The 20,371-nt window shown below is 38.6% G+C and overlaps 1 protein-coding gene across 2 annotated transcripts in view; it reads left to right on the top strand.

Moving 5' to 3' along the window:
* HDAC8 (histone deacetylase 8) overlaps nt 1-20,371 on the top strand; it is a 249,855-nt gene that overhangs the window by 71,178 nt on the left and 158,306 nt on the right. For both annotated transcript variants that reach the window (XM_003917883.4, XM_009197812.4), the window contains exons 5-7: nt 12,151-12,263; nt 16,408-16,485; nt 17,084-17,192. In XM_003917883.4, coding sequence (XP_003917932.1) covers nt 12,151-12,263; nt 16,408-16,485; nt 17,084-17,192 — 300 coding nt within the window. The remainder of the gene's footprint in view (nt 1-12,150; nt 12,264-16,407; nt 16,486-17,083; nt 17,193-20,371) is intronic.

Raw genomic sequence — 20,371 nt, 5'->3', positions numbered from 1 at the left:
ACATATAGTTTGATAGGTATAGCATTGAATCTGTAAGTTGCTTTGAGCAGTATGGCCATTTTAATTATATTGATTCCTCCTATCCATGAGCATGGGATGTTTTTCCATTTGTTTGTGTTTTCTCTGATTTATTTGAGCAGTGTTTTGTAATTCTCATTGTAGAGATCTTTTACCTCCCTGGTAAGCTGTCTTCCTAGGTATTTTATTCTTTTTGTGTCAATTGTGAATGAGAGTTCTTTCATGATTTGGTTCTTGGGTTGACTATTGTTGATATGTAGGAACGCTAGTGATTTTTGTACATTGATTTTGTATCCTGAAACTTTGCTGAAGCTGTTTATCAGCTGAAGGAGGTTTTGAGCTGAGATTATGAGGTTTTCTAGATATAGAACCATGTCATCTGCAGAGATGGTTTGACTTCCTCTCCTCCTATTTGGATGCCCATTATTTCCTTCTCTTACCTGATTGCTCTGACTAGGACTTCCAATACTCTGTTGAATAGGAGTCGTGAGAGAGAGCATCTTTGTCTTGTGCCAGGTTTCCAGGGGAATGCTTCCAGCTTTTGCCCATTCAGTATGATGTTGGCTGTGGGTTTGTTATAGATAGCTGTTATTATTTTTAGGTGTGTTCCTTCAATACCTAGTTTATTGAGAGTTTTTAACATGAAGCGGTGTTGAATTTTATTGAAAGGCTTTTCTGCCTCTATTGCGATGATCATGTAGTTTTTGTCTTCAGTTCTCTTTATGTGATGAATCACATTTATTGATTTGCATATATTGAACCAACCTTGCATCATAGAGATGAAGCCTACTTGATCATGGTGGATTAGCATTTTGTTGTGTTGCTGGATTCAGTCTGCAAGTATTTTGTTGAGGATTTTTGCATTAATATTCATCAAGGATATAGGCTTGATGTTTTCTTTTTTGTTGTGTCTCTGCCAGGTTTTTGTATCAGGATGATACTGCTCTCATAGAATGAGTTGAGGAGGAGTCCCTCCTCCTAAATTTTTTAGAATAGTTTCAGTAGGGATAATACCAGCTTTCTTTATATATCTGGTAGAATTTGGCTGTGAATATATCAAGTGGCAGGCTTTTTTTGGTTGGTAAAGCTATTTATTACTGATTCCATTCTGGAGCTCATTATTGGTCTGTTTAGGGAATCACTTTCTTCCTGGTTCAGTCTTAGGAAGGTGTATTTGTCCAGGAATTTATCCATCTCTTCTGGGTTTTCTAGTTTGTGTGCACGGAGTGTTCATCATAGTTTCTGCTGGTTATTTTTGTTTCTGTGGAGTCAGTGGTAACATTCCCTTCGTCATTTCTGATTTTGTTTATTTGGATCTTCTCTCTTTTCTTCTTTATTAGTCTAGCTAGTGGCCTATCTATCTTATTAATGTTTTCAAAAATCCAACTTTTGCATTCATTGATCTTTTGAATGGTTTTTCATGTCTCAATTTCCTTCAGTTCACCTTTGATTTTGGTTATTTCTTGTCTTCTGCTAGCTTTGGAGTTGATTTGTTCTTGCTTCTCTAATTCAGTTGTAATATTAAGTTATTAATTTGAGGTCTTTCTACCTTTTTGATGTGGGCGTTTAGTGCTAGGAATTTCCCTCTTAACACCGCCTTAGCTGTTTCCCAGAGATTCTGATGTATTGTATCTATTTTCTTATTAGTTTCAAATAACTTCTTGATTTTTACCTTAATTTTATTATTTACCCAAAAGTTATTCAGGAGGATGTTGTTTAGTTTCCATGTAATTACATGGCTTGGAGTGATTTTCTCAGTCTTGACTTCTATTTTTATTGTGCTGTGTCTCAAGAGTGTATTTGGTGGTATGATTTCGGTTATTTTGCACTTGCTAGGGATTGCTTTATGTCTAATTATGTGGTTGATTTTAGAGTATGTGCTATGTGGCAATGAGAAGAGTGTTGTTTTTGGGTGGAGAGTTCTGTAGAGGTCTACCAGATCCAGACAAAATATCTATATACATAATGATTAGCCCTTGTCGTAGTACGTCTGTGTTCCTCTAAAGGAATACCTGAATCTGGGTAATTTGTAAAGAAAAGAGGTATTTGGCTCATAGCTCTGCAGTCTGTACAAGAAGCATGGTGCCAGTATCTGCTTCTGGTAAGGGCTTCATGCTGCCTCCACTTATGACAGAAGGTAAAGGGAAGCCACGTGTGCAAATCACATGGTGAGAGAGGAAGCAAGAGAGAGGGAGAAGGTGCCAGGCTCTTTTTAACAAACAAGAGTTTGTTTTTTAACAAAACAAGAGTTCAGGGGAACTCTTGCAGGAACTAATAGAGTGAGAACTCACTCATTACTGTGAGAACACAACCAAGCCATTTGTAAGGGATCCACCCCCATCACCCAACACTTCCCACTAGGCCCCACCTCCAACACTGGGGATCAAATTTCAACATGAGGCTTGGAAGGCCAAATATCCAAACTGTAGAAAGCCTATTTTCAAAGAAGAGAGGGTATTCTATGTAATTTATAAAAATGTATGAACATAATCTTTATAGAGAAAAAATATTCAGATATAACATATAATAATCCTGACATAATATATCATGAATATATCAAGCATATAGTTTGAACATACCCAGAATATATCAAGAACATCAAGTAAAGAGATTTAATAATCTGGAATAGTTCTTAAACATGTGTATATTAACAGAATTTCATAGGTAAAGGATGTGAATCCCATTTGAAAACTAATGACTGGGAAAATGCTAGGTTCAAAACAAAGAAGCAATGTGGAGACCAAGTTAACATTTTAAAAAACTGAAATTATTACTGAAAACACTATACTATAGTCATCTAATATCTGGCAAAGCAGCATCAGGATTCTGACATATCTTGGCCAGTGACAGCACTAATGAATCTGTAGAAAGGTTCCATACAGCATACAATTTCTAAAATGTTTATTTTAGATTTAACATTTTACCTATACTGATTTAACCTAGAAAAAGCAAAGCATCTCTTCTGATTTGACATCTCTTCCCATGCAAGTCCTCAATAGTAATATATTGAATAAATCTAATTCTTTCTAGCACTTCTCTTTCAACAAAGTGAAAGAACAAATTTTTTTTTTTTTTTTTTTTTTTTTTTTTGCCATTTTAACAGTGAGGAAACCAAATTCTAGCTTTGCATCAGAATATTTGGTGCTAAAGTTCTTTTTGGAAATATTATAAATAAACTCATCAAACCTTAGCCAGCCACCTCAACAAATAAAATTCCCTCTCTGTGATCCCTCTATAACTTTCTATATCTATATACATCCTTTATAACAACTTCTTTAATTGGCAAAAAATAACATGTTCATTAACAGACCCAAGTATACATAACTTCTCTGTAGCATATTGAAATAAGAAGCAAAAGCATACAAAATTATATGTAGTAATTAATGTTTCAGCATTCTCTTACTTAGAAATAGTCTAGGTATGTAATGAATATTCATTAATTGATTCAATTTAATATCAGCCCAAAGGTTTTAGTTACCTAAAGATTTTGTAAATTATCTACAAGCTGATATACTACAAAACATAATTACTGTTGAAATAAAGTTTATCAGAATAATGATTCAACTTGATTAAAACAAGTTTACTTTTTTTATAATAATAAACACTTAGGAGAAGTAATGTTAACTCATTCAATCAGTAAACCTGTCTATGTTTAGGAAGAATATACTCAAGTAGAAAAAAAAATCTACGTGTATATTATGCCCAACACTGATAAATCAGAAAAGACATGGCAGGTTTTAGTAAGCCAAAATTACTAAATTAGTCTCATTTGCCCAAGATTTACCTAAATTATGTGAACTTGAATTCTTAAAGTATTTGAGTTTTTATAGGAATACTTTTTTTAGCATATTGAAAATCTTGAACGTTCAATTTCCTTATTTTCTGGGGATTTTAGGAATATTCTATTTATCTAAACACTTATTATTTCTATAAGCCAATGATAATAGAGCTCCTTTAATTTAAGAGATGTTATCATCTAATTTAGTAATAGTAATACTATCCAGAGGTAGAAAAATGTTACAAATTCACACAATGAGACATAAAGGACTTTCTGAATGATAGACATCATCATCATCATCATCATTATTATTATTATTCAGGCTATTGCCATGAGGAGAATCTTCATTAGTGTAAGGAACATCTTAAAGAAAAGGAAGGGGGCCACCTGCTTAATGGAGACAGGTAAATAAGGGAGTCATCTCCCAGTCTTCTGGGCATGCTGAGGAAAGAGAGAGATGAGTCTTTCCTTGGAATATGTCAGGGCAGGGGCATGCCCAAGATGGCCAAATAGGAACAGCTCCAGCCTCCAGCTCCCAGCATGAGCGACACAGAAGGTAGGTGATTTCTGCATTTTTAACTGAGGTACCGGGTTCATCTCACTGGGTTGTGTCGGACAGTAGGCGCTGGTCTGCAGGTGCAGCCCGACCAGCAAGAGCTGAAGCAGGACGAGGCATCACCTCACCTGGGAAGCACAAGGGGAAAGGGAATTCCTTTTCCTAGCCAAAGGAAATTGACACACACAACACCTGGAAAATTGGGTAACTCCCACCCTAATACTGCACTTTACCAAGGGTCTTAGCAAACAGCACACCAGGAGATTATATCCCATACCTGGCCCAGAGGGTCCCACACCCATGGAGCCTCCCTCATTGCTAGCACAGCAGTCTGAGATCTAACTGCAAGGCGGCAGTGAGGCTGGGGGAGGGGTGCCTGCCATTGCTGAGACTTAAGTAGGTAAACAACGCCCCTGGGAAACTCGAATTGGGTGGAGCCCACCACAGCTCAAGGAGGCCATTCTGCTTCTGTAGACTCCTCCTCTGGGGACAGGTCTTAGCTAAACAAAAAGCAGCAGAAACCTCGGTAGAGGTAAATGCCCCTGTCTGACAGCTTTGAAGAGAGCAGTGGATCTCCCAGCACAGAGGTTGAGATCTGAGAATGGACAGACTGCCTGTTCAAGTGTAGAGTAGCCTAACTGGGAGACATCCCCCACTAGGTGCAGACCGACACCTCACACCTCACACAGTGGAGTACCCCCCTGAGACGAAGCTTCCAGAGCAAGAATCAGACAGCAACACTTGCTGTTCAGCAATATTCTATCTTCTGCAGCCTCCGCTGCTGATACCCAGGCAAACAGGGTCTGGAGTGGACCTCAAGCAAACTCCAACAGACCTACAGCTGAGGGTCCTGATTGTTAGAAGGAAAACTACCAAACAGAAAGGACACCCACACCAAAACCCCATCGGTACGACATCATCATCAAAGATCAAAGGCAGATAAAACCACAAAGACGGGGAAAAAGCAGTGCAGAAAAGCTGGAAATTCAAAAAATCAGAGTGCATCTCCCCCTCCAAAGGAACGCAGCTCATCACCAGCAATGGAACAAAGCTGGACAGAGAATGACTTTGATGAGTTGAGAGAAGAAGGCTTCAGTCCATCAAACTTCTCACAGCTAAAGGAGGAACTAGGTAACCAGCGCAAGGAAACTAAAAACCTTGAAAAAAGATTTGACGAATGGCTAACTGGAATAACCAATGTAGAGAAGTCCTTAAAAGAACTGATAGAGATGAAAACCATAACACAAGAACTACATGACAAATGCATAAGCTTCAGTAACCGACTCGATCAACTGGAAGAAAGAGTATCAGCGATTGAAGATCAAATGAATGAAATGAAGTGAGCAGAGAAGTGTAGAGAAAAAAGAGTAAAAACAAATGAACAAAGCCTCCAAGAAATATCGGATTATGTGAAAAGACCAAATCTACGTCTGATTGGTGTGGCTGAAACTGACGGGGAAAATGGAACCAAGTTGGAAAACACTCTGCAGGATATCATCCAGGAGAACTTCCTAAACCTAGTAAGGCAGGCCAGCATTCAAATTCAGGAAATACAGGCAACGTAACAAAGATACTCCTCGAGAAGAGCAACTCCAAGACACATAATTGTCAGATTCACCAAAGGTGAAATAAAGGAAAAAATGTTAAGGGCAGCCAGAGAGAAAGGTCGGGTTACACACAAAGGGAAGCCCATCAGACTAACAGCAGATCTCTTGGCAGAAACTCTACAAGCCAGAAGAGAGTGGGGGCCAATATTCAACATTCTTAAAGAAAAGAATTTTCAAGCCAGAATTTCATATCCAGCCAAACTAAGTTTCATAAGTGAAGGAGAAATAAAACCCTTTACAGACAAACAAATGCTTAGAGATTTTGTCACCACCAGGCCTGCCCTACAAGAGATCCTGAAGGAAGTACTAAACATGGAAAGGAACAACCAGCACCAGTCATTGCAAAAACATGCCAAAATGTAAAGACTATCGATGCAAGGAAGAAACTGCATCAACTAACAAGCAAAATAACCAGCTAATAGCATAATGACAGGATCAAGTTCACACATAACAATATTAACCTTAAATATAGATGGACTAAATGGTCCAATTAAAAGACACACACTGGCAAATTGGATAGAGTCAAGACCCATAAGTTTGCTGTATTCAGGAGACCCATCTCACATGCAGAGACACACATAGGCTCAAAATAAAGGGATGGAGGAAGATCTAACAAGCAAATGGAAACAAAAAAAAGCAGAGGTTACAATCCTAATCTCTGATAAAACAGACTTTAAACTATCAAAGATCAAAAGAGACAAAGAAGGCCATTACATAATGGTAAAGGGATCAATTCATCAGGAAGAGCTAACTATCTAAATATATACCCAATACAGGAGCACCCAGATTCATAAGCAAGTCCTTAGAGACTTACAAAGAGAGACTTAGACTCCCATACAATAATAATGGGAGACTTTAACCCGCTGTCAACATTAGACAGATCAACTTGAGACAGAAAGTTAACAAGGATATCCAGGAATTGAACTCAACTCTGCACCAAAGCCCGGACCCTAATAGACATCTAGAACTGTCTACCCCAAATCAACAGAATATACATTTTCTCAGCACCACATTGCACTTATTCCAAAATTGACCACATGGTTGGAGTAAAGCACTCCTCAGCAAATGTAAAACAACAGAAATTATAACAAAACTGTCTCTCAGACCACAGTGCAATCAAACTAGAACTCAGGACTAAGAAACTCAATCAAAATCCGGCTCAACTACATGGAAACTGAACAACCTGCTCCTGAATGACTACTGGGTACATAATAACAAAATGAAGGCAGAAATAAAGATGTTCTTTGAAACCAATGAGAACAAAAGATACAACATACCAGAATCTGGGACACATTTAAAGCAGTGTGTAGAGGGAAATTTATAGCACTAAATGCCCACAAGAGAAAGCAGGGAAAGATATAAAATTGACACTAACATCACAATTAAAAAGAACTAGAGAAGCAAGAGCAAACACATTCAAAAAGCTAGCAGAAGGCAAGAAATCACTAAGATCAGAGCAGAACTGAAGGGAGATGATACAAAAACCCTTCAAAATCAATGAATCCAGGAGCTGGTTTTTGAAAAAGATCTAAATTGATAGACCCCTTCTTAAGACTAATAAAGAAAGAAAAGAGAAAGAATCAAATAGGCGCGAAATATTAAAAATGATGAGGATATCACCACTGACCACACAGAAATACAAGCCACCATCCAGAATACTATAAACACCTCTACACCAAATAAACTACAAAACCTAGAAATGGATAATTTCGGACACTTACACTCCCAGGGCTTCAAATCAGGAAGAAGTTGAATCCCTGAATAGACCAATACCAGGCTCGAGAATTGAGGTAATAATTAACCAACCTACCAACCAAAAAAGTCCAGGACGAGCCCAGTTCACAGCTGAATTCTACCAGAGGTACAAGGAGGAGCTGGTTCCATTCCTTCTGGAACCATTCCAATCAATGAAAAAGAGGGAATCCTCCTAACTCATTTATGAGGCCAACATCCTCCTGATACCAAAGCCTGGCAGAACACAACAAAAAAAGAATTTTAGAACAATATCCTGATGAACATGCGATGCAAAAATCCTCAATAAAATACTGGCAAACCCGAATCAAGCACATGAAAAGTTTATCCTCATGATCAAGTGGGCTTCAACCCTGGGATGCAAGAAGCTGGTTCCAGCGATACACAATCATAAATGTAATTCAGCATAGAAACAGAACCAAGACAAAAACCACATGATTATCTCAATAGATGCAGAAAAGGCCAACTTTGACAAAATTCAACAGCCCTTCATGCTAAAAACTCTCAATAAATTAGGTATTGATGGGCGTGTATCTCCAAAATAATAAAGAGCTATTTTTAGAAACCCACAGCCAATATCATACTGAATGGGCAAAACTGGAAACATTCGCTGAAAACTGGCACAAGACTGGGATGCCCTCTCTCACCTCCTATTCAACATAGTGTTGGAAGTTCTGGCTAGAACCCAGTCAAAAGGCAAATCAGGGTATTCAGTTAGGAAAGAAAGAATCAAATTGTCCCCGTTTGCAGATGACATGATTGTATATTTAGAAAACCCCATCATCAGCTAAAATCTCCTTAAGCTGATAGAAGCAACTTCAGCAAAGTCTCAGGAGACAAAATCAATGTGCAAAAAATCACAAGCATTCTTATACACAGTAACAACGGAACCGACAGAAAGCTGGGTGCGATGAACTCCCATTCACAATAGCTTCAAAAGAGAGAAAATGCCTAGGAATCCAACTTACAAGGGATGTGGAGGACCTCTTCAAGGAGGAACCCTAGGCTCCCTGCTCAGTGAAATAAAGAGGACCTACAAACAAATGGAAAGAACATACCATGCTCATGGATAGGAAGAATCCAATATTGAAAATGGCCATACTGCTCCAAGGTAATTTATAGATTCAGTGCCATCCCCATTAAGCTGCCAATGACTTTATTCTCAAATTTTGGAAAAACTACTCGAGAATGTTCATATGGAACAAAACACCCACAATGCCAAGACAATCTAAGCCAAAGAGAACAAAGCTGGAGGCATCCAAGCTACCTGACTTCAAACTATACTACAAGGCTACAGTAGCAAAACAGCATGGTACTAATTTTGCAAAACAGAGATATAGACCAATGGAACAGAACAGAGCCCTCAGAAATAATACCACACACATCTACAGCCATCTGATCTTTGACAAAACCCTGACAAAACAGAAATGGGAAAGCATTCCCTTATTTGACAGAAATAGTTGCTGGGAAAAATTGGCCTAGTCATAAGTAGAAAGCTGAAACTGGATCCTTTCCTTACTCCTTATCTGAAAATTAATTGAAGATGGATTAGAGACTTAAATGTTAGACTACAAAACCATAGGAAAACCTGGAAGAAAACCTAGGTAATACCATTCAGGACATGGAAGGCATGGGCAGGACTTCATGTCTAAAACACAAAAACAGCAACAAAAGCCAAAATTGACAAATGGGATCCTGAATTAAACTAAAGAGCTTCTGCACAGCAAAGAAGCTACCATCAGAGTGAACAGGCAACCTACAGAATGGGAGAAAATTTTTGCAATCTACTCATCTGACAAGGGCTAATATCCAGAACCACAAGAACTCAGAACAAATATACAACAAGAAAAACAAACAACCCCATCCAAAAAGTGGGCAAAGGATATGAACAAACACTTCTCAAAGAGACATTCATACAGCCACAGACACATAAAAATGCTCATCATCACTGTGCATCAGAGAAATGCAAATCAAAACCACAATGGAATACCATCTCACACCAGTTAGAATGGCAATCATTAAAAAGTCCAAGGAAACAACAGGTGCTGGAGAGGATGTGGAAATAGGAACACTTTTACACTGTTGGTGGGACTGTAAGCTAGTTCAACCATTGTGGAGAAGCAGTGTGGCGATTCCTCAAAAGGATCTAGAACTAAATACCATTTGACAATACATCCCGATACTGAGATATGCCCAAAGAGATTATAAGTCATGCTGCTATAAGAACACATGCACGTATGTTTATTGCAACACTATTCACAATAGCAAAGACTTGGAATCAACCCAAATGTCCATCAGTGACAGACTGGATTAAGGAAATGTGGCACATGCACACCATAGAATACTATGCAGCGATAAAAAAGGATGAGTTCATGTCCTTTGTAGGGACATGGATGCAGCTGGAAACCACCATTCTCAGCAAACTATCACAAGAACAGAAAACCAAACGCCGCATGTTCTCACTCATAGGTGGGAATTGAACAATGAGATCACTTGGACACAGGAAGGTGAACATCACACCCCGGGTCCTTTTGTGGGGAGGAGGGAGAGGGGAGTGATAGCATTAGGAGATATACCTAATGTAAATGACGAGTTAATGGGTGCAGCACACCAACATGGCACATGTATACATATGTAACAAACTTGCAAGTTGTGCACATGTACCCTAGAACTTAAAGTATTAAAAAAAAAAAAAAAAAAAAAAAGAATATGCCAGGGCAGTGTGGTCCTTAGCAGTTCGCCATTTCTCATAACACAAAAGGGTGTAGGGTTTCTTAACCATCACTGCTTTTGTGAAAACACAGGGCTCGGGCAAATCTCAACGTTGTCAATGAGAAGAGTCTGCTTTGTCAATTTTCTCTGTAGCTTTTCTCTGTATTCTCCTTTATGTGCCATATTATTTCTGGTTGCCTTTTTTGTTTGTTTTATGCCTTATCTCCCCAATTTAATTGTAAGTTCTGTGAGGAAAGGAAGTATGTCTTGTATTGATTTGTACTCTTCCTCCACATCTCTCTCCTCTTTTTGCCTAGCACTTAGTGTTCCGTCCCATCTACCTAAAAGTTATTGATGTTCAAAAGGATGACAGATTATCTCTTTTTTTAATGTGCTAAGGCAGTAAACTTACAAAATGTAAACTTTTCATAATTGGAATATAGCATTCGCATCTAAGAACTTCCAAAAATCACATATTTAATTCTTATTTAAAGAGAATTCATAGATGGAGAAATCTTTTTCTTTAATTGGTCTTTACCTGGTTGCATACCTAAGGCCAAGCTATTCTTTGGCTAGATGATTGCTGAGTTCACCATCATGAAGCAGAGTCAGTGTCTAAAGATATTTTTACCAACCTTCTGCTTGCCAGTCTACATGTCATTGATTCAGCCTGTGAACCAGGGCATTATTTAGAATATGAAATGTTATTATGGAAGAGATCTCATGAAGAAGTTTATGCATTGTGTAGGCACTACAAAGAGCTTTACAGTCTCATAGTAGCAAAGATGCCATTTTAACTGTTGCTTATGCCTAGGCAATCTCAAGGAGAACTCAGAAAAAATGGGCTGGATATTTGAAGTGTCTGTGGAAGCAAAATAAATTAAGCATTTAGGATGAGGCCTTAAAAATAACTTATAATGCACTCTTGATGATAAAGAATGTTATTTTACATCTAATCAGCAAGGCTTAATGGAAGTGTAGTAAAAGAGCAGTTTAACCTTGACAAGGGGTTAAAGTGACGCAGTATCACTGATAGCACAAAAGTTAAAGGACACCAGTGAAGTCAATGAAGACAATTTTAGTAAAGAAAACAAAACAACTTTAGAAAAGACTGCTTCACTCTTCATTGTAATAATTGCATTTACAGACAGGCAACCACATTATACTGCCCAGGAGATTATGCATTTGTATGTTCTACACTCAGCTTTTATGAGCAACAAGTGCCAAAACTAACTTTTTAAAAATTCTAGGTTATGTCATAGGGTCAGTACAGAGAATCCAATCTCTAACATCTGGCTGAGCAAGATTGTCTTTAAGGCCTCTTCTAGATTCTAGCTTTCTTAAAGTCCTGTAAGTGATTACCAGTGTTCCTCATGATGACCCCAGGGTATACAAATTTTTTGAAGTGATTCCTAAATCCAGGGAAAGGTGGTTCTCTCTTGTTCAATATAGTTATAATATTCTAATGCTTTGAAAATCTGGGATCATGAATGGAAAATGTTACCAGTTTACCCGAATATTTACTTTACTGAAACACTTCATTCCCTGATCATTCTGGGTCATTTACTTATAATCTTTGTAGATGGATTTTTGTTTTTCTTAAAAGAAGGGGAAACTTTAGGGGACTAGATCTCAAGGGTTAGATCCTTGGCTGTAAAGACTCCCTTGGATAAGACTCCCTTGGATTGCTTTTTGGCTGTTGGCTGTAGCAACTTGTTTTCTTACAGAGATGAAGCATCTGGTTTTTGTTATCTCAATGATGCTGTCCTGGGAATATTACGATTGCGACGGAAATTTGAGCGTATTCTCTACGTGGATTTGGATCTGCACCATGGAGATGGTAAGCCCTTTGGTTTTAAAGATGCTTTGCTGCTAGGACAGCAGGTTTTTATCAGTTAAGCTGCTTCTAGGCAACTGGTAGAAATGTCTGCTATAATAGAAATTTTCCTAATTGAGAATTTAAAGTAGGTAGTGTAGTGATTCCTCTAATTGATGCAATTCCTGCTTTGCTGCCCAAGCCAGGCTCCTGTAATTTCCTCTCCTCTCTCCTCCTGTAGCAAACCTCTAGAACTAATAGAGAATGTTAAGAAGTGAAAATCTTACCTAGTGTTTACTCCAGTGCTCAGTAACCTCCCTCAGGCCATTTCCACTGGTTCTAAGGGAATCTATAGAGACGACAGTCTTGTCTCTTTTCATTGATGCTTTTCTCAAGATAGAATGGGCGTATGATGGGCTAACATTCTGAAATTTTTCACCAATAGGCTGCCAACTCGTGTAGTGATCAGAATCTGTGTCGTTTCTTTGTATTGCTAAAATATTTAGTGCCGTACAAACAGGACATCTTCCCTAATGTTTAATAGCAGAATCGCTTAACAGTTTGCCTTAACCCATTAATCCTCTCTTAGAAGACTCCACTGACAGGACTTATCTGACCATCCTATGTATTTTCCATCTAGAATGTAGAGCTCCAGTGACAGATGCCACATTCTGTTTCTTTAAGAAATCCTGTCTGGGACACGTAGTATTTCCATTTATTTAAGAACACTTATCCCATAAATTCTTACTTAAAAATACTCCTCCCTCACATCAATGATTGCCATTTCCCTGTTTCCAAGGTTTTTTTTTTTTTTTTTTTTAGACAAACATAATCAAGGCATAGAGAGGAAAAGAATATTATATGTCTGAAGTTAGGGTCAGCTCCACTGCCAAAACAGAGAAAGAAGGATGAAATCGTTGAGGGAACCTTTCCAGAGAGCTTCATCTGCATGGATACTACCATGGAACGATGACAGAAAATTAAACAATGACAGAGAGAAGAGAGGTTAAAACCACTAATAGACTACTTTGAGAACCATTTTCACTGAATATCTGAATGCTCAACCAGTGCAAAACATAGCCTTGCTCAAAAGCCTTCAGAGACTCCTTATTGCCTATAACAAGGGGTAGCATTTGACCTTTGGCTTATTTTTGTATGGCCAGTAAGCTAAGAATGGTCAAAAATGGTTTTTCCAGCCAAGTGCAGTAGCTCATGCCTGTGATCCCAATATTTTGGAAGGCTGAAGTGGGAGGACTCTTTGAAACCATGAGTTTGAGACCAGCCTGGCCAACAAAGTGAAACCCCCATCTCGAAAAAAATTGGCTGAGTTTGGTGTTGTGTGCTTATATTCCTAGCTACTTAGGAGGCTGAGGCAGGAGGATCGCTTGAGCCTAGGAGGTCGAGGCTGTAGTGAATTACGATCGTGCCACTGCACTCCAGCTTGGGCAACAGAGCAAGGCATTGTCTCTTAAAAAATTTTTTTAAATGGTTTTTCCATTTTTAAAGGGTTATAAAAGAGAAAATATATTGGAAAAAAGTGTCCGTGTGTGTGTATATATGTGTGTGCATGTGCAATAGAGACATTGAGTAGTTTGCAAAGCCGAAAATGTTTACTATTTAGCCACTTAGTTCGTTGACCCCTGGCCTACAGCAGTGGTTCTCAAACTTGAAAGTGCGTCAAGACGACCTGGGGAAGTTTGTTTTAAAATGCAGATTGCTGGGTCATATCCACCAGATATTCAGATTTAGTAGGTCTGGCAAGGAACCAAAGAAACTACGTTTTAATACCTCAGCTGTTCTGTAGGCCACACTTTGAAAAACAGTGGTCTTCAAGATAAGGTCCACGTCATTATCCAGTCTTTCAAGGCCTACCTTGAATAGGCCTCACCTTATCTTTCCACCCTTATCTCTCATTACTTGCTGTCCAGGCTATACTACTCAATGAGCATGTCTAACTATTCATGACATGTCTCACTATTCATGACATGGCTCAGTGTTCCCAGACACATCTCACTATTCCCACCTCCCTGACTTTGCCTCCTTTTTTTCCTATTTTAGTTTTGTTTCAACTGTCCCAAGTTCTACCCATTTATTCAAGTTCCAACAGTAGCAGATTTGCCCTGACCACCCCCTCTCAAGTGTTCTCCCCCTCCTCTCAAGTCCTATATTGTTCATACCACCAATTTGATATTTCATTACATATTGCCTTGTATTTTTAATTAATTTTTTAATGTGTCTGTGTCTTCTTTTCCCATAGAAACTATAAGTTCCTTCAGAGCAGAGATCAAGTTGTTTACTTCTTCCTGTTTTATGTAACGCCTGGAACCAACAGTACTATGCATATAGTAGTGGCTCATTAAAATATTTGATCAATAAATGATTATGAAATTCAGACTATTAGTATCAGAGTTTAAGAATACAATCAACTCTACAGAACCATATAAGAATGAACCGAAACTGTCACCTGAAACCATTCTTTCCATTTGCAATGTTATTTCTACACCCTTCAGAGTTTCCTGTTTTAGCCAACTTTTATGGTGTGTTTCATTTCAGTTTATTTCCCCTCTTTAGCACCTCCCTTACAGTGACCCCTGCCCCACCCCCAAACTCTTACGCATTTGGTTTATTTTAAATCCTCCATGATTCCATAACTAGCATCCTGTAGTGGCTTCACTAGCCACCCCTACCCCATCCTTGCCTTCTTTCATCTACCTAACCACTCTGCTCTTTCCCACCAAGTCCATAGCTTCCTCCTATCTGTGTTCACCTCCTTTTTAAGTATGATTTTATAACTGTGCCTAGTGGTATTTCCCATGAGAAGAAATACAAATGGCCACTAAACTTATGAAAAGGTGCTCAACACTCTAATACTTAAAGAAAGGCAAATTAGAGCAAGACCATTCTTTCTGCCTAAGATTAAAGAGAATAACAATAGTTTGGGAACTCTCATACATGATTGGTCCAAGTGTAAATTGGTACATTTCTGGATTGATCGATAATCAGGATTTTCATGAATTATCCTTGTTTAAGACTTCATTTCTAAGTTGAAGTACTATTTTCATTTATTTTGTTTGTTTTATTTTGTTTACTTCATATTTTTTGCCTAGAGCCTTTAACTGGTTTTAACTGCCTCCCTAGGGCAAAACATAAGGCTTGGGAAATTCAAACATACCTATTATATACAAATAGAGTTAATATTTTTTTAAAGTCGCTGTTGGGCTGTAGTGAAGACTGAAAACATTAAATAAATACAGAAACAATTTTTGTTTGAAGTAAGAAAGAGGACAGTACCTGAATTTGCTAATACTCCTCCCATTTTACAGATTGATTATCTGAACATAGTGTGACTATATGTGAGAGGAAAGGGGTGGAGGTGGGCAGTGTGTTTACCTGTATACGTAGAGGCTTGTGAGGGTTACTTTAAATCCCAGCTTTAATCTCCCAGGCCTCTAATCGTTTACTAAGTTAAAATGGAAAACAGACCCCTTTCTTGAAAAGTTTTTCCCCCATCTTTCTTCAGGTTTTAAAACACTGTTATGAGGCTGCTATTAGGAGACAAGGTCATGGCTGTTTTCAGCCTTCCATGTTTTAGCCAGAAAGATGTACTATAAGTTACTTATTTATAACCAAATCTGCATTATAGAGAGGCACTTTATAATTAGATTTTTGGTATATAATGGCTAATATTTGTATTGCTCATATTTTTCAAAGGGTTATCACATTGTACATCTTTGGAAAAAATCCCAAGACTTTAACTATAACCACTTAAACAAAACAAAACATACAACTTGTAAGATGGTGCCAGTTTCCCTTATTGAATTCTGTTGATAATGCCTCAATTCTAGGCTCTCGCCCTTGCCTACTTTTTAGAACAGGTTGTCAAAGAGAGCCCAGACATCCCATTGCTTGGAAAAGGAAGTCCAGTTATAGTTTTCCATGAGTTTGAAAAGGAACCCCCAAACTTCACTTGGGGCCAAAGTTCTACCTCATCTTGTAATTACGAGATTAGAGACCAGAGGTTTGTATTACTTTTATTTCTCAGCTTGTTAGTTTTGTATTGCTGCCTTCTCATCTACCCTGCTTCTCACAGCTGCTCTAGATTTTCAGATGTTGAAAATAGGAATGCCATATCCTGAAGTGATTATTTTGATGTTTCTTTATCTGTTAGGTGTAGAAGACGCCTTCAGTTTCACCTCCAAAGTCATGACCGTGTCCCTGCACAAATTCTCCCCGGGATTTTTCCCAGGCAAGTGATCATAAACTCAGTATTACATTTGATGACTAAATACTGAAATTCTTCTATACATTTCTTACACTTGGACAGTTCCATGCTGTTAATGCCTTATTGCTACAGTCCTATGCAAACTTTTAACACACGTTACCTCAGGTGACAATAACAAGAAGAATGACATTAAAGTTGTTTCTTTTTCCAGGTGATTTTTATGGGCTGTCAACAGATCACTTATGCTTACTACAGTAGTAGACACCCCATGCAACTCCTAACATCCTGAATAATTGCACTGATAAATTGATATTATGTCCACCTAAAAAGCATGAAGCCAAGCAAAGGAGTTAATCTCTTATTTTTTCATTTGATCCAGTAAGATGAAAACTAAGGTTTTTCAGTTTCCTTATGGTTTGCCTGCTTCTCCAAGATTGTTTACAACAGTTACTTCTTTATATTATTTTTCTTAATTTATTTCCCTGGAAACTATCACTAATTCATTCAGGATTATTCTCCTAATTGATCTTTTCAGTCTTCTGAATTCCTATCAGGAAATCCTTTAAGTTTTCTGGGTTCTCATGTTCCTAATAAGTGATCATAGTGCTCTTCTCTTTTATAGGAACAGGTGACGTATCTGATGTTGGCCTAGGGAAGGGACGGTACTACAGTGTAAATGTGCCCATTCAGGATGGCATACAAGATGAAAAATATTACCAGATCTGTGAAAGGTATGGCAGCAACACTGAGCCAGTAATAAGTAGATTACAGTTCTGTAGGATGAAATGGCCCCCATCTCACAATGTAAACAAGAACAATGTAAAAGAAAACGTCTACATACCTATAAAGCTTTTGTATACTGGTCATTATGCCTATTTGATCAGTAGCTATCTGCTGTATGACAGAGCCAAGCAGTTGGACCAGAGCCATGCTCCAGGTTGGATCTTACCCACTACTCAATATGATTAAGGCCATCCCAAGAGCAGAGCTTTTAGGCTATCCTGAAGAATCCCTTATTTGCTGCTTTCTTAGATAAAGAAACCTGCATGTGTGTTATTTCATCAACCTGACAGGGTTCATTTCAGTTGTCAGGGTTCATTATGGAGACCTGTGCCTTCTACTACTGGTGTAAATATTAGAGAATTGACTATTATTATTCATCATGCATTCTTACGTTTTATCCGCTGTGTTAAAATTGGAGTCAGATACCTGTTCTTTTTATACCATGGTTAAGGATTAAGTTACGGACAATCGTAGGCAGACACATTGATGCCAATATGTGGACCACTGGAGTTGAAAAGCCCTATGGAATGGGGGTGGGAGGTTGTGCTAAACTCATATTCATAAAAATTGAGATTGGTCAGGCACAAGTGGTGGCAGAGAAAGCAAATCCAACTAGAAGTCAGCAAGTCAACATTACCGAAGGTAAGTAATGGGAATTGAGGTACTCTTGATCCCTCCCCAACTTAGCTCGTATTTCTCCCAACCTCTGGTGGAGGTTCTTCCCAAAGGAGCCTGCCTGCACTGGCTATCATCACTGGCAGTTGTAGAAACAAAGCAGAATTATTAAAAAATAAAAACTTTATGCTTCAAAAGTGCCTCTTAGCTCAAAAGATTTGGTGAGCCAAGTCATCATTCAGTTATTCAGCAGCATAAGCCTCTTCATAATTTTGATCATGTCTCCTGGCTACCTCTGTATTATCATACTGAAAAAACCTTTTTTTTTTTGGAGCCTGCCATCAATGGTTTAATTGCCCTTCTTTGTTCCCCTTAAGCTCTCTTCTGTTCTTGAGATGTGCAAATCAGAGCTGCTTATGTAACTTTACCAATAAAGATATCCTGCAGTTCTATGTAAAAGGAGAATTATTTTGTTTTTGTTTTAATACCCTTCTTAACAGTGCCTGATTTTGTTGCCCTTTTTTTTTTTTTTTTTTTTTGTCATAACAGAAAACTAGGTTGTTCTCTTCAGTGCACTGTCCACAGTGTTTCCTAGAGCCCTATCCTGGGTCTTAATTGAAAGGTCAGCACTCATCATCGTGCAAGTGTAGTTTGTAATATCTAGTGCTCCCTAGATGGATCACCCTAAATGGATCACCTTACATGTACCCCTTACAAATCCCTAAATGGATCACCTTACATATGCCCCTATTGAAGGTTATCTGCCAATCATAAAACCTCCTGAGATCTTCTTTATCTCCCATCAACTTGGCATTTCACTGCCTGGGAAAGCTGAGTATTATCTGCAGACTTGAGGATTTTCCAGTGCCCACCCCCAAAGAAGTCTACTATTTATCCTTCTTCAGTCAGAAAAAAATATCTGTTTCTACCCTATATTTTCTCTTTTTTTTCTGTAGACCAGTTCCTACTACATGATAAAAAAATATTTTAAATCCCATGGTAATTCGTGTTTAAAAATAGCCTTGGTATCAAACCTAATCAGAAGCATTTTTAAAGTAAGTTTAGCCCCAAGGAAAAGATCTGTAGAAGATTACACATGATTTCCCTTTACAAAAAGCATGATGCCACTCGCATCCCAATAGATTGATGGCTTTTGTGTACAGGAGGCTAGCATTTATTAAAAATTCTTCCAGCTTGCCTACTAAAGAACCAGACACTCATCAGTTTATAGTTCCGAGGGCCCCTTTGCCTGTGGACCCACACTGGCAATGCAAGCCACACAGTGATCATCCAGAATAACAGGTTCCGGGTTTTCATTAGAGGTGTAATAACATTTTTCCTTTGCTTTCCTTCAGAAGTCAAGTCTGGTCAGGGCATTATGTGAAGGCACATGTGATTCCAAGGGTACCAAGAAGGCTTCCTGGCCCAACTGTCTCTCTCATCTGTTGGATTAATACCTGAAATTCCTTTAACAGGAAACATACTTTTATTCTACAATTAGAAATAGTCCTTAAAATGAAATTTTGGCGCAACCTCTCATCCTCACCCCTGCTGTACCATAGTTTCACAGAGCCTTTCTTTTTTGGGGTGGTGGACAGGGTCTTCCCCTGTTGCCCAGGCTGGAGTACAATGGTGGCCACGGCTCAATGTAGCATTGACCTCCTGGATTCAAGTGATCCCCTTGCTTCAGCTTCCCAAGTGGCTGGGACAAACAGGCACACAATACCACATCTGGCTAATTAAAAAAAAAAAAAAAAACTTTTAGTAGAGATGAGGTGTACCTTCACAGTGCCATTCTTGACAATGAATTGTGAAGGGGTCAGAGCATGAGCTCCCTGAGTATTCTGAGGAGGAGGAATTGCATAATGGAGCAGTAGAGGGAAAGGGGTACCAAAAACCACAGTGATCTTTGCCAAGAGTTTTGCAGAGGGCCAGCCCTGGTAACTAGATCACTCAGTCCCAGGCGTTATGCTTTTGAATACTTCTGGTATGTGGCTTGGAAACAGTCTCTTACACATTTGCCATTGTTACCTCTGACCCTTCTGCCAACCTCAAAAGATATATTACACATAGGAATGGCTTAATCTTTTCATAAAAAGTCATTCAATTTATCTACTGTCTTCTTTTCATCCTTTTATTTTATTTTATTTTATTAATTTTTTGAGATGGAGTCTCGCTCTGTTGCCCAGGCTAGAGTGCAGTGATGCGATCTAGGCTCACTGCAAGCTCCACCTCTGGGTTCACGCCATTATCCTGCCTCAGCCTCCCAAGTAGCTGGGACTACGGGCGCCCACCACCACACCCAGCTAATTTTTTTGTATTTTTAGTAAAGATGGGGTTTCACCATGTTAGCAACTATGTTCTCGATCACCTGACCTGGTGATCTGCCCACCTCAGCCTCCCAAAGTACTGGGATTACAGGTGTGAGCCACCGCGCCTGGCCCCTTTTCATCCTTTTTATTTCATGACCCCTCTGGTTCTCTGACTCACTCCTTACTTGTGATATGTAAAG

This window comes from Papio anubis, chromosome X (genome assembly GCF_008728515.1).
Source record: "Papio anubis isolate 15944 chromosome X, Panubis1.0, whole genome shotgun sequence".
In the NCBI taxonomy this organism is placed as follows: Eukaryota; Metazoa; Chordata; class Mammalia; order Primates; family Cercopithecidae; genus Papio; species Papio anubis.
Note: the sequence above shows the minus strand (reverse complement) of the source record. Positions and strands in the feature narration are given on the sequence as shown.